The sequence below is a fragment of the Chanodichthys erythropterus genome, chromosome 16, assembly GCF_024489055.1.
Source record: "Chanodichthys erythropterus isolate Z2021 chromosome 16, ASM2448905v1, whole genome shotgun sequence".
In the NCBI taxonomy this organism is placed as follows: Eukaryota; Metazoa; Chordata; class Actinopteri; order Cypriniformes; family Xenocyprididae; genus Chanodichthys; species Chanodichthys erythropterus.
In genome coordinates, this window is record NC_090236.1 from 8,586,370 (window position 1) to 8,599,522 (window position 13,153).

Sequence of the window (13,153 nt, forward strand, 5' to 3'; positions counted from 1 at the left end):
TTACAGCATCAACAGGATGTCTGATTTTGTTTTAGCATTGTGGAAAGAAAAAAACGCCTATAAAAGTGAAATCTGATAAAAGATCTAACATCATTTGCCTGCAGATACCACAGGATGTGGTGCAGAGTGCACATTTTTATACAGAATATGTTTAAAGTTTTTGTGTTTAAATCTCTTGAGTAACACACACACACTTATGATCCAGCATATAAATAGTGAGATGGAAATATGTTTGTTAAATAAGACTGAGAATAAGAATGTAAATAAGAATGAGCTTAAAACAGGACATCTGAGGATCCTTCCATTTCCGTTTCTAGGACGGCACAGCAGTCATTTTCAGTTCTGTTTTAATCTTTTCATGTTGTGACAATGGCAGTACATCACCTACTCGTATTTCTTCTTTTTCTTCTGACCTTCAAAACAGGTAAAAACACATGTCCATTATGTTAATTGATTATTAATAATTATTGTTAATCAATTAATTTCATTTGTAAACATATTCTGAAAGAAATTTAATACACTATAATTCTTGTTTTTAGGTCATTTTGATTTTTTTTTTCATTATTAATTAAAATAGCTGTGTAAAATCATCATTTGTTCTTACTTTTTTTGTCATGTTTTTGAAATAACACAATACATACAGTACCATGTGCAATAATACATTTTAGAATGATTGTGTCAGTGTTAACCTGTCTTAGGATTTTTGCTATAGGGTACTGGGAGGAGTCACTAAACTTTTTTAAACGTGGCAGTTATTTTTACCTCTATTACAGGCAATGATTTGTTTGTCATTTTTAAATTATAAATCATATGTGTAAAGCGTGTTGTGTAAGTTTGTGATGAATAATAACAAAATGATTGACAGTTCTGATTATGAATAAAAAACGAGGTATCATAATATTATATCGGTCCCACTTTATATTAAGTGGCCTTAACTACGATGGACTTACGTTTAAATTAATCCTTTGATATACAATGCACTTATTGTGTACATACATGTTTTTACATTGTACTTATATTTTAAAACACCTGCATGTAATTACATCTGTAATTAATTAATGTAATCTTACCCCTACCCTTAAACCTACCCATACCACCAATGCTTTCCCTAACCTTACCCATATCCCACCTCAATAGCAGCAAAAGTGTTTTGCAATTCAATATGAACCCAATAAGTACATTGTACTTATTTTTTGATGTAAGTACATAGTAGTTAAGGCCACTTAATAAAAAGTGGGACCATTATATCAAGCATGTAGCATGGTTGCATACTGAGACATGCATATCAGTGCATCATAGAAATGGGGAATTTCTTTTATGTAACAGTCTCCTCATATCAGTGATAAGACAACCTAATCTGTTTTACTCAGCAGAACAGTTATAATCACATCTTCTTACTATGCTATTGTGGTATCCAATAAACTGACAATTGATGGTCAGCTCTACCAAACCAACTATGTCATTATGGGAGACAAAGGAATTACCTTTTTACTGATATACTGGTCCACAGGCATGAAACAATGGGCTCTCTAGGTTATTGCTTAAAGGGTTAGTTCACCCAAAAATTACATTTCTGTCATTAGTTACTCACCCTCATGTCACCTGTAAGACCTTCTTTCATCTTCAAAACACAAATTAAGATATTTTTGATGGAATCCGAAGGTTTCTGAACCACACATAGGCAGCAACGTCATTGCACCTTTTGAGGTCCAGAAAGGTAGTAAAGCCATCGTTAAAACAGTCCATGTAACTAAGGTTCGATCTTAATGTTACAAAGCGACGCAAGTACTTTTTGTGCGCAAAAACAAAAACAACGACTTTATTGGTAACACTTTAGAATACTGATCCTTCATTAATGAATAACTACACAGGAACAAATGAATAATTCATGATTAACACTCTAGTAACTACTATTAACTAATGAATGAATTAGTAAGTAAAAGTGCTCAGTTGAAGGTGGTAGTTCACTATTAGCTAATCGATAAGTACTATTTCATACCTCCCAGAGAACTACTAAGAACTACTGATTATTCGGATCAGTATTCTAAAGTGAAAACATGATAACTCTCTAGTAACTACTGGAGTCATTGTAAACGTTTGAGGTTTTTGTACAGTAATTCCTTCTAATGTATTTGGTAACACTTAAGTAATACTAGTAGGTTACCATGATCTTCATTTTAGAATACAGATCCAAATAAGTAGTAGTTCCTTTAGAATTATGTAGTAATTCTTGAGTTATTACTATCCAATACTTTACAAAAACCTCAAAAGTTTACAATGACTTCAGTAGTTGCTAGAGAGTTATCATGTTTCTCACTTTAGAATACTGATCCAAATAATTAGTAATTCCTTCTGAAGGATTTGGTAATACTTCAGTCATTACAAATGAGTTACCATGATCTTCACTTTAGAATTAATTATGCATTATTCACATAAATTATGAACCTGTATATAGTAGTTTTTAGTAGTTGTCTGGGATGTAAAATTGTAGTTTCTGATTAGCTAATAGTGAACTACCACATTCAACTGAGCACTATTGAATTGTTTTTGTTAGTTAATAGTAGTTCCTAGAGTGTAAATAATGCATTACTCATTTGTTCCTGTGCAGTTTACGACCTTTACGACCTTTCTGACCTTTCTGAACCCTAAATGATGCAATGACGTTGCAGCCTATATGTGATTCAGAAACAAAAATTATCAACAATATCTTAATTTGTGTTCTGAAGATGAACAAAGGTCTTACAGATGTGGAATGACATGAGGGTGAGTAATTAATGACAGAATTTTCATTTTTGGGTGAACTAACCCTTTAAACTAAACTAAAAAAAAAGCAGTTACCTAATTACTGATTTACTGGTAAGTAGTATTATTTTTTCATAAATATGACACTTGCATCAATATTAATAACAAGAAATTTGGAACAATCAGTAGGAAACATGGGTTTATGACTAAACTTTCCTTCCTTATTGTTTGTTTGGTTAATGTGGATTATAGATGCATTACATATTTAATATGTTATTCTCTTTAAGAAAAACGTTTTATATGCAGTATTTTCAAATGTAAAACATATTATTTATTTGATCATGCCTATTTTAGAAAAGTGTGTACAATGTGTAATGAACTCACCAGCTGCACTCTGAAACAATACTGTGTGTTTCTCTCTCCTCAGGGTTCAGTGCTGAGATCTCTGTGTTTGTGCAGACGGGAGATTCTGTTCAACTGGATATACAGACACAGGAAATACCACAGGAGTTTGATGATTTATCCTGGAGAAATGAAAAATTAGAGAATATAGTTAAATATTTTCATAAAAGTAAAGAAGCAAGACCTCACTCTTCCTACAAGGACAGAGTGGATTTCAATAATAAAACCCTCTCTCTCACACTGAAGAACATGCAGCAGACAGACAGTGGACTCTATACAGCAAGAACAAGTGGAGAAACAGAGAAAATTATTGTTACATACAAAGTATCTGTTATAGGTGAGTGTGATTTTGCTTGGCATGTTCAGATCATTTAAGACTCATTAATATATTTTATTCTGTGCAATGTTTGTTTTAAATAAAAGATAAATTGAAATATATATAAATGTGTTTGTATTATCCCTTATCTGCCAATCCATTATCTGTAAAGTTTCAGTGTCCTGTTTCAGTCATGCCCAGTCGTGTACAGCTATTAGAATTTGACAGCTTACAATAGAGTGAGGATGTATGATATTGTTAAAAAACAAATGTGTGTTTCAGACGCTGTGGAGGCTCCTGTCCTGACTGTAAACTCAAACTGGTCCAGCAATGACTCCTGTACTGTGAACTTCACATGCAGAGCTCATGACCTCATGATAAACTCCAGCTATCAGAACAACAGATGCTCTCCAGAGGAAGTGATATCACATGAGATCTACACTCTCATCCTGTACTGCAGTGAGGAATCCATCATCTGTAACCACAGCAACCCAGTTGACACCAAAAAAGACAGAATAGAGATTAAACAGATCTGTGTTAATAATGAAGGTATCTGGCCAACACACACAAACAACACATTCAGAGGGCAAATCAAATCTGTCAAATCAAATATCTTGTTTTGGTTTACTAAATCTTGTCTAAGTGCTGAACTGTAGAGTGACCTCAAAATATCTTACCTGACAATTATAGTTCTTAATATGTGTTTCTTTTTCAGAGAACATCACAGGTGATGACAAGACTAAGCCATCTCTCCAGTCTTGGCTATATATTTTGGTGGCAGTGTGTCTTTTTTTGGCAAATGCAATATTTGTAGTAATTCTCTACAGCAAGTGTAAAAAAGGTACGTCCTCTCTGATTCATACATACAGTATATTTTCTATGAAAATGGATCTCATGTACCATCCATTTATCAGTTTGATCAAGTACTTTTGTACTAAAATAAGTCATTAAAAAGAAAGTTGACAATAGGTTTACTCTTTTTTTTCTCTTTTGGCCAAGTTAAATTCTGTAAAATACTTTGTACAGATCACCTTGAGGTGCACACACTCTACAGAATATCCCCTGATCACATCATTTAAATATCTAGGGCCCTATCATACATCTGGCACAATGTGGAAGCAGGCGTAACCCAATTTTTTTTTTTTTTTCTTGTTAGTTTCAGCCTGACGCAGTTATCACGTCCTGCGCAACGTTGTTTAAATAGTAAAAGCTTGTCTGAAAACAAGGTGCGTTCAGGCACATTGTTGTCACGTTGCTATTTTGAGGCAACTGAAATAGACTATGCCATTGACTAACTGAAACCTGGTCTAAAGTCAATGACACAATATATTTTTGTTATTTAAAGAGCGCTTTAGTAATATGCAAAAGTGGATGCAGGTCTACAACATAATATTTCAGAGCAGTTTGGAACTAATAGCCAATATAAAGATCTCTTCTGTGCTTAGAAAACTGCATGCTAAATTTAATTATAAATGCCATATCACTTTTTTGAATAAATGATCATTCTTTTTTTATTTGATACTTGTCAATTTTGATATATTACTGTACATTTTAAACCTTATAGGTACCCAAAAGGCTGATAATACAGTCTGTGCTCAAAATGAGGTAAGCTTCTTTATCATTTTGCTGGCCAGACATTATGGATATTATAGCGTTTGAGATGGGCAAAGAAGCAGGCAGAGGATCAACTTGCAGCTAGTGATGGGCGCTTTCGAAACACTGCTTCATGAAGCTTTAAAACATTTATGAATCTTTTGTTTCGAAGCAGTGGTTCGAAGCATGTTTCAAACTGTCAAAGTCACATGATTTCAGAAAATGAGGCTTTGTTACATCATAACTGTTTCGAAAAGTTTCTAAATTTCAATGGCCCCATGAATCACGCGGATTCACTGAGATCGCCCCCCAGCAGCGAATCATTGAACAAGTGTCAGTCTATTACCTGAGTATTGTCTAAGTGTCTAGTACCTGATCTCTGGTGAGTTTTATACATTTGTAGATGTTTTAATGAGGTATTTGTATAATTAAAAGGAATAGTTAATGGTCACTGTTTAGCTGACCCATCCATAGATTTATAAAAATTCATAAAAGAATAAATATTATACAGACACTTAATATTTAATGGTATTAGATGATTAGTTAATTGCATCTGAGAGATTATACTTTCAATAAAACATTTGCTATGGGTTTGTAAAAGCTGTTTTTATGTGTGTTTGGCAGGAGTTCTTGTTGCATTTACACTGTTCTGACCAGCAGGCATCATCAGCGTGTGGTGTTTTGAACGCTTCGAAACAGTGAATCATTTTGCGAAGCAATTGGTTCAATTGATTTGAATCTTTGAATAGCTTTGTTTCTCCCATTACTACTTGCAGTTAAATTTAATCAATTTAATCCACAAGAGGAACAAACATAGGGTAGCCAGAATAAACCAGGAAACACAGGACAGGAACATGTCACAGCAACAAACAATGACTGACAACCAACCAGAGAAACACAAGGGTATTAATGCACAAGATAACAGGTGGCTGACTAGGAACAGGTGCTGGTGATTAGTTGTCATGAAAATTAATGATGGTAGCTATGGTAACAAACAAGGCAGGCAAAACAAAGGAAACAGGAACTGAATACAGGAAGTGAACAGAAACAATAGCTGCATCTCGTTTCAGAGGCTGCGTCCTCCGGAGGTTGTATTTGAAGTCTGCAAGGCAGTCTCATTTGATGACGTATGCAGCTTTTAAATGCAACCTCTGGAGGACACCGCCTCCGAAATGAGACGCAGCTAATGGTAAAGGATATTTCAACTTAAAAGTCCATAACACAAGACTGGGGAACAAAACAGGATCATGACAGATATGTTGTCATGTTATAGTTCTTTTTATTCATGTTAGAAATATTGTGGGTTGAACGGGTGAGAATAATCTAAAAACTTAACAGGCTAAGATCATGAAAAAGGCTTCTATGAAATGCTTGTTCTATAAATTAAGGGTAGTGAATGTTTTATTAAACTGTCTTTCTTTAGTAATTGTTCAGCTAACCATAATTATTAAGGGGAGATTTTGAAAATAATACTTTTTATATTTATTTCATAAGGTTCAAGACCAGACGCAGGAGGAAACACAAGATAATCGACCCAACACAATGTACTGCACAGTAGGACAACACCGAAAACCTGCAGTCTTTGTCGAAACAGACCATACAATTTATTCAGTGGTGTGCAAACAACCAAAACCACCCACCATTTCATCTGATGAAGCATAAAATGAAACTGTGTCTGTTTGTTACATGGGGAAGTTTAACCATCTCTACCATTAAAGGTGGGATAAGTAGATTTTGAAAAACACTGTTGGGCATTGTTGATATTTGAAATCAACCCAAACAACCACTTCCAATTACTCTCCAATCCTAACCACCCTCCTCCGAGTCAGTCTCGAACCCCGGCCTGATCCCCCGAGTGCACTGACAATGATTGCCACACCACATTCTCTAGCGGTCATCAGTGTGCAGTGGTTTACCTGCACAACTCTCACTATCTGGCCTCTGTTACACACACAATGTGAGAGTGGATGTCTGTTTATCACAGATGATGCGCAACAAAATGCTTCACAAAAAATAAAGCACAGATGATGAACCAATGACAAGGAAGCAGAAAAAATGAACGTACAGTACACAAGAGTCTAAATACAAACAAGAGTTTGTTGTTAGTCGCCAACAGCACAGCAGCTCTAGACAATCAATGACACATAAACCCAGTGTTACTCACATGTGAAGCATAATCAAAGCAGCCTCCACATCTGTTTTCAGGCCTTCCCACTTAGATCTCTCCAGCACTGGAAAGCTTTTCTAATATTAACGTGGGTCCTAAAGATCTTGCCCAGTCATAAACCTTCATTCCAGTGATATTCTTTTGAGATCTTTTGTATTGTGTTTCATCTATCTCTCTGCAGTTTTTTTTCCAAATCTCCCTATTACTCATTCTGCCTCCTCAACTGTTATAGGCACACCCCCTAATGCTGATGGTTACACATTTGTTGTTGGTGTCAGCCCGACTAACTTCCAAACAGTGTTTTTCAAAATCTACTTCACCTTTAAATGGTATAAATAGTAAGAACAGCTAGTATGCTATTCTAAAATTCAGCCAAGGCTGTTGTCTAATTAAGATATATTCTCTCAAGCATTGGTTTAGTAGTATTGTTTTCAAATATCCTCCAAACTGTCTTAACCATGCTGAAAAATCCAGCATAAACCAGCATGAATTCCATGTTGGTCCAAGCTGATTTATGCTGGTTAGAGCTGGTGTAGTGCTGGTCTAGCTTGTGGACCATCATAGTTATGTTGTTCTGAGCTGATCTTATCCAGCAGCACTCCTGCTTCCTATGCTGCATGAGGACCAGTAAACCAGCATCCCATCCTGGACCCAGCATGCAAACATACCTTATGCTGGTGACCAGCAATGCTGGATTTTTCAGCAGGGAATTCTATTCTGAATTTGATTTTTGTACACATAACTTCCAAATAATCATCAACTGCGAAATGCTGGTGGTTCTCTTACTTTGTCTGTTGATGGTGTCGCCTTGGAGTTTCAAAGCAAACTAAAAAATCTTGGTGTCATCTTTGATGCCATGCTGTCATTTGAGCCTTTTGTTCAGAATACGGTTAAGACATCCTTTTTTCACTTCAGAAATATAGCACGTTTACGTCCTATGTTGTCCTTTTCTGAGGCTGAGAGGTTGATAAACTCTTTTGTCTGCTGGAGTACTTTCTGGGGTCAGGGCTGGTGATCATATTACCCCTGTCTTGAAGTCTTTGCACTGGCTCCCTGTCAGGTATCGTATTGATTTTAAAGTCCTCATGTTAACATATAAGGCTTTGCATGATTTGGCTCCTCAGTACTTGACTGATCTTTTAACACCTTACACACCACGTCGGAATCTGCGTTCCTCTCAGAGTGGACTCTTTAGTTGTTCCTAAGACACGGCTTCGCTCTAGGGGTGATAGAGCATTTTCTTCTTATGCTCCTAAGCTTTGGAACTCTCTCCCAGCTGACATCAGGGATTCAAATACATTAGTGCAAATACATTATTTTCTCTATTTCTTTGATGTATATCTTTTGTATTTAAAGTGTGTTGTTTTCTTGTAAAGCGCTTTAAGAAAGACACTTAAAAGGCGCTATATAAAATAAAAGTATTATTATTAAATATAACCCCACAGTGTATATTAACTGAAGTAAACCTTGTGGCAACTAACCCCGGTTTGCCCCACATGAAAATCAGAAGTTTAAAACTGCAGATGGATATAATATTGACCTCACCTCCTGTATTATATTTTACAGTATAATCATGAATTTCAATGTAAACAAGTATAAAGCAAGACAAACTAATGCAGTACAAATGCAAATCCAGTAATTTAGCCATGCTGTATTAGAAATGTATCTCATGATGTGGTTTTTACTGCAAAGTCCATCTATAATCTTTACTGAAAGTTGGGCTTTCTGTGCAATCACTCCCCTACAGTGATCATAATACATGTGGTGTATATGTGGACTCACATCATGAATCACACAGGACATCACAAGACAATTTCAAAGGCATGCAAAAATATTATTTGCAGCTTTTGTAGAACTCAAACTAAAACCAAGTAAACACTTTAATAAATAAATAATGTAATATATATATATTTTTTTATAGAAATTATTGGATTGCAGAAATACTACAAAGAACAAACTGTCATATTACTGTTAGAAAAAGTAAATTGACTCTGTTTTAAGCTGCAGGCCAGGAGCTCTTGCTAATTGTAACCCTGACTTAATTTCAGGATTAATAATAATAATTGTATATAGTTTAAATAATTAAAAATGTATAGCTTCATGTTTGTTTACTGACAAAAGGAAAAAATGAATAAATGTGAAAGAGGAATAGTTTGAATAAGATGTATTAGAGAACTGACCAATAAGAGAGGACTAAAAAACTCCGCCCTGTTTTTAGTTAGCAGTAGTGATGGGAAGTTCGGATCATTTTACTGACTCGGACTTTTGAGTCTCGTTCAACAAAATGAACGAATCTTTTTTCGAGTCATTTCGTTCATTTCGTTCATTTTAGCAAAATGTAATGAAAATGTTACGTGTTACTTCCCCAACACATCTACTACTTATGCAAACGTTGATCCCACTACAAACAATACAAAACTACAATGCTATAAGATTCAGAAATGATTAATTCATTACCTGGGTCTTTAGTTTATGACAAGCTGATTAAGCTCACCTCACCTCTTGTCTGACAAGTCTTCGGGTTTAAGTCATTCCTTAATGACGTGACAGACAGTCCCATGATGCTAAACCAATGCAGTCTGAGCCGGTAAGAGAATTGATTAGTTCATTTCATGAGTCTTTCGGGTTTTTGAGTCGTTCCTTAAACACGTGACAGACCCATACACTAAGCCAATGCATTCTGAGCCGGAAAGAGAATTGATTAGTTCTCTTCATGAGTCTTTCGGGTTTTTGAATCGTTCCTTAAACACGTGACAGACCCATACACTAAGCCAATGCATTCTGAGCCGGAAAGAGAATTGATTAGTTCTTTTTATGAGTCTTTCGGGTTTTTGAGTCGTTCCTTAAACACGTGACAGACCCATACACTAAGCCAATGCATTCTGAGCCGGAAAGAGAATTGATTAGTTCTCTTCATGAGTCTTTCGGGTTTTGAGTCGTTCCTTAATCACGTAACAGACCCATACGCTATTTCTGACATTTCTGTCACTGTTTTTGTTACTGTTTCTTGAGGATCTGTGGTGTGTTATTATAAATAAAGCCCTGTTATAAATAAAATATTGATTAATTTATCTTTTTGACTGTCTATCTGTAAATAAACACTAGGCTATATAATAATATAATAATCCAAGCCTACAATACAAAGTATTTATAGCCTAGTTTGTTCATTTTTACTCCAATTTTGAGTTTGCTGTTATAATAATTGCTTTTCCTAGGCAGACTTGACATATTGGTCTAATATATGTATAAGAAGATTGCTCAAAAAGGACATAATGACATAAATTAAAAGCAAATAACATTTTGAATTTGAATTATTAATGTTAGTTTAAAACATCAAGGTTATGATAACTTCAGCTTTAACAGTTGTAACACAAACTCAAACAAAACTGGAGAGTTAACGTTATTTACTAATAAATATAATGTGCTTGGGTCACACAGCATAGTGTATAGTATGTCACGTGATTAAGGAACGACTCAAAAACCCGAAAGACTCATAAAAAGAACTAATCAGTTCTCTTTCCGGCTCAGAATGCATTGGCTTAGTGTATGGGTCTGTCACGTGATTAAGGAACGACTCAAAAACCCGAAAGACTCATAAAAAGAACTAATCAATTCTCTTTCCGGCTCAGAATGCATTGGTAGCGTATGGGTCTGTCACGTGATTAAGGAACGACTCAAAACCCGAAAGACTCATGAAATGAACTAATCAATTGAATCATCAGGTGAACTACTTCTAGCAGTACAGAACCTGTAGAATATTGCACATGCGCGACTGAACGAATCACCCCCCGAGACGACTCGTTCTTCCCGAGTCACATTAAAGATTCGTTCAAAATGAACGAATCGTTCAAGAACGACACATCACTAGTTAGCAGAAGCAGCGCGAGCTCACAAACTGATCAGAGCATTAAGCCATAGTAATTCTCTAAAAGAGAAAATACAGATGTAAATCATTATATTTGTTCAAAAAAACCTTTTGGGTTTCGCGGAGAAGCGGTTGTACTGAGAATTCAGTTAACTTGTGTTCGTGAGGATCTCAATATTGATGTATTACCATGTGGAAATACTGGATGTGGTCAGGTTTTTTTGAATTCACCGGAAAATTCCATTGATGGCGAGCTACCCAGTCGAATACTAGAAGATTTTCAAGAGGACAACAGAGACTGAGTTTTCCTCTTGTTTTTTTTTTTTTCTTGGATGGAACTGTGAATTAACAGATGCATCGCTGGACTCGAGATAAGTGATTGTGAAAAAATCTGATATCAGTGACTATTTGAACAGAACTGTGTTTTGCCTTCAAAGTATTTCTTTGAGGAAAAGAGGGTTATCTTTTGTTTTGATACCTGAGTATATTTGAAGAGTTTTCTAATTCTTCAATATTGGAAAATTGTAATTTATTTGTTGTTTCTTACTGTTCTATTGTGATTTAATTGTTGTTATTTTTTTTTTAATTTAAAAAAGGCCTACAACTAAATTTGGGTAAATTATTATTTGAAGTAAAGTACTTAATTTATTATTGACTCCTGTGTTCTTCAGATAATAATCACTATCTCCAGTAGCCGTTCCTGTGATTTTCTGATTCGCAAAATTGGTCCATATACAATTAGATTGCCCAAATTGTTAAAAGTTTAATGATTCTATCCGTCTGTTATCTAATAGAGACACATATTTTTGAATTATATTATTTGTCACTCGCTACATAATGGATCAAAAATGTTTTGATAACATTTTGCCAGCATGGTCTAGAGCTTTTTTGCTAAGTTTGGTGAAGATCTGGTGGACATGTTTTTTTTAAAGTATCCATCAGTAGTCTACGGAAGCCCTAAACGGCCATGGATTACTTTTTTTTTTTTCTTGTTCTCTCGTGATCACGACTTATTTTCTCGTGATCTCGAGATAACAAAAGTTGTTTTCTCGTGATCACGACTTAATATTTTCTTGTGATCTCGAGATAACAAAAGTTGTTTTCTCGTGATCGCGACTTAATCTCTGCTCTACATTACACAAATGTGCCAACAGGTGCCAGTATATTACCAAATATAAGTGGTGATGCCCTGTAAATATCCACTTTACTGTATTAGTTCATATTGGCTCAGATTGTACGAGTTTCGGACAGAGATAGTTTTCCTGATCGCTTTATTTTGTGCAGTATTGTGTGCCTTAAGCGATTAACTCTACTGTGAAATGATATAATTAGTGTATCTGTTATCGTTCTGGGGTGCGTTTCCCGTACAACGATGCAACTCGCTGGTTTAACTACCATAGTACGATGCATCTTTAAAGAAATCAACTAGCTAGTCACTACTGTTTCCCGAAACCATGGTACCTGTGTCGCAAAACCATGGTTTGAACCACATTGGTTGGAGCTGTCGTTATGACGTTCTTCTTCTTCTTCTTCTTCGATCTAATGGCGGACTGGTGTTATGAGCACATATCGCCACCTGCTGTAAATTTGGTTCTTTTCTTTTTTCGACTGCGCTTTCTTAGTGACGATGTGGAGTAATTACGTTAACAACTCAACATTCATTCTTTGCACAATAAAATATAAACATATATAAACACAATGTTGTCTTCTCTGATCCCAAAAATCTATAACTATTAATTTCACAATTTCATATTTATTAATTTCTTATTGAATATTGATAGATCAGCACAATTAAATGAAAATAAATGATGGGTTTTACTGTTGATCAATGATCACTGTGATTGTTATACTATTGTGTACACCTGTTGCATATTTTGCTTAAGATCATTAGCCTACCTATTTAAGTCCCCTTGCCATACAGCTATGTGTTCATATGACCTATATGAAAATGACGCGAAAACCACAATTTTCAAAAAATGAAGTTACAGTTCTTTTGGAGGAGGTGGAGAATAAAAAAATACAGCTATTTTCAAAGCTGAAAAATTGTGTAACAAATGCTGATAAAAAA

At 35.1% G+C, this 13,153-nt stretch overlaps 1 protein-coding gene across 1 annotated transcript; it reads left to right on the forward strand.

The window, feature by feature from the left end:
- The first annotated feature begins 118 nt into the window (after window positions 1–118).
- Window positions 119–11,861, forward strand: LOC137003583 (CD48 antigen-like). The gene is made up of 6 exons (XM_067363788.1): window positions 119–424; window positions 3,170–3,481; window positions 3,743–4,009; window positions 4,176–4,301; window positions 5,025–5,065; window positions 6,548–11,861. Exons 1-6 carry the CDS (start codon window positions 370–372, stop codon window positions 6,713–6,715), a joined length of 969 nt encoding a protein of 322 aa, XP_067219889.1. The 5' UTR covers window positions 119–369; the 3' UTR covers window positions 6,716–11,861.
- The last annotated feature ends 1,292 nt before the right edge of the window (window positions 11,862–13,153 follow it).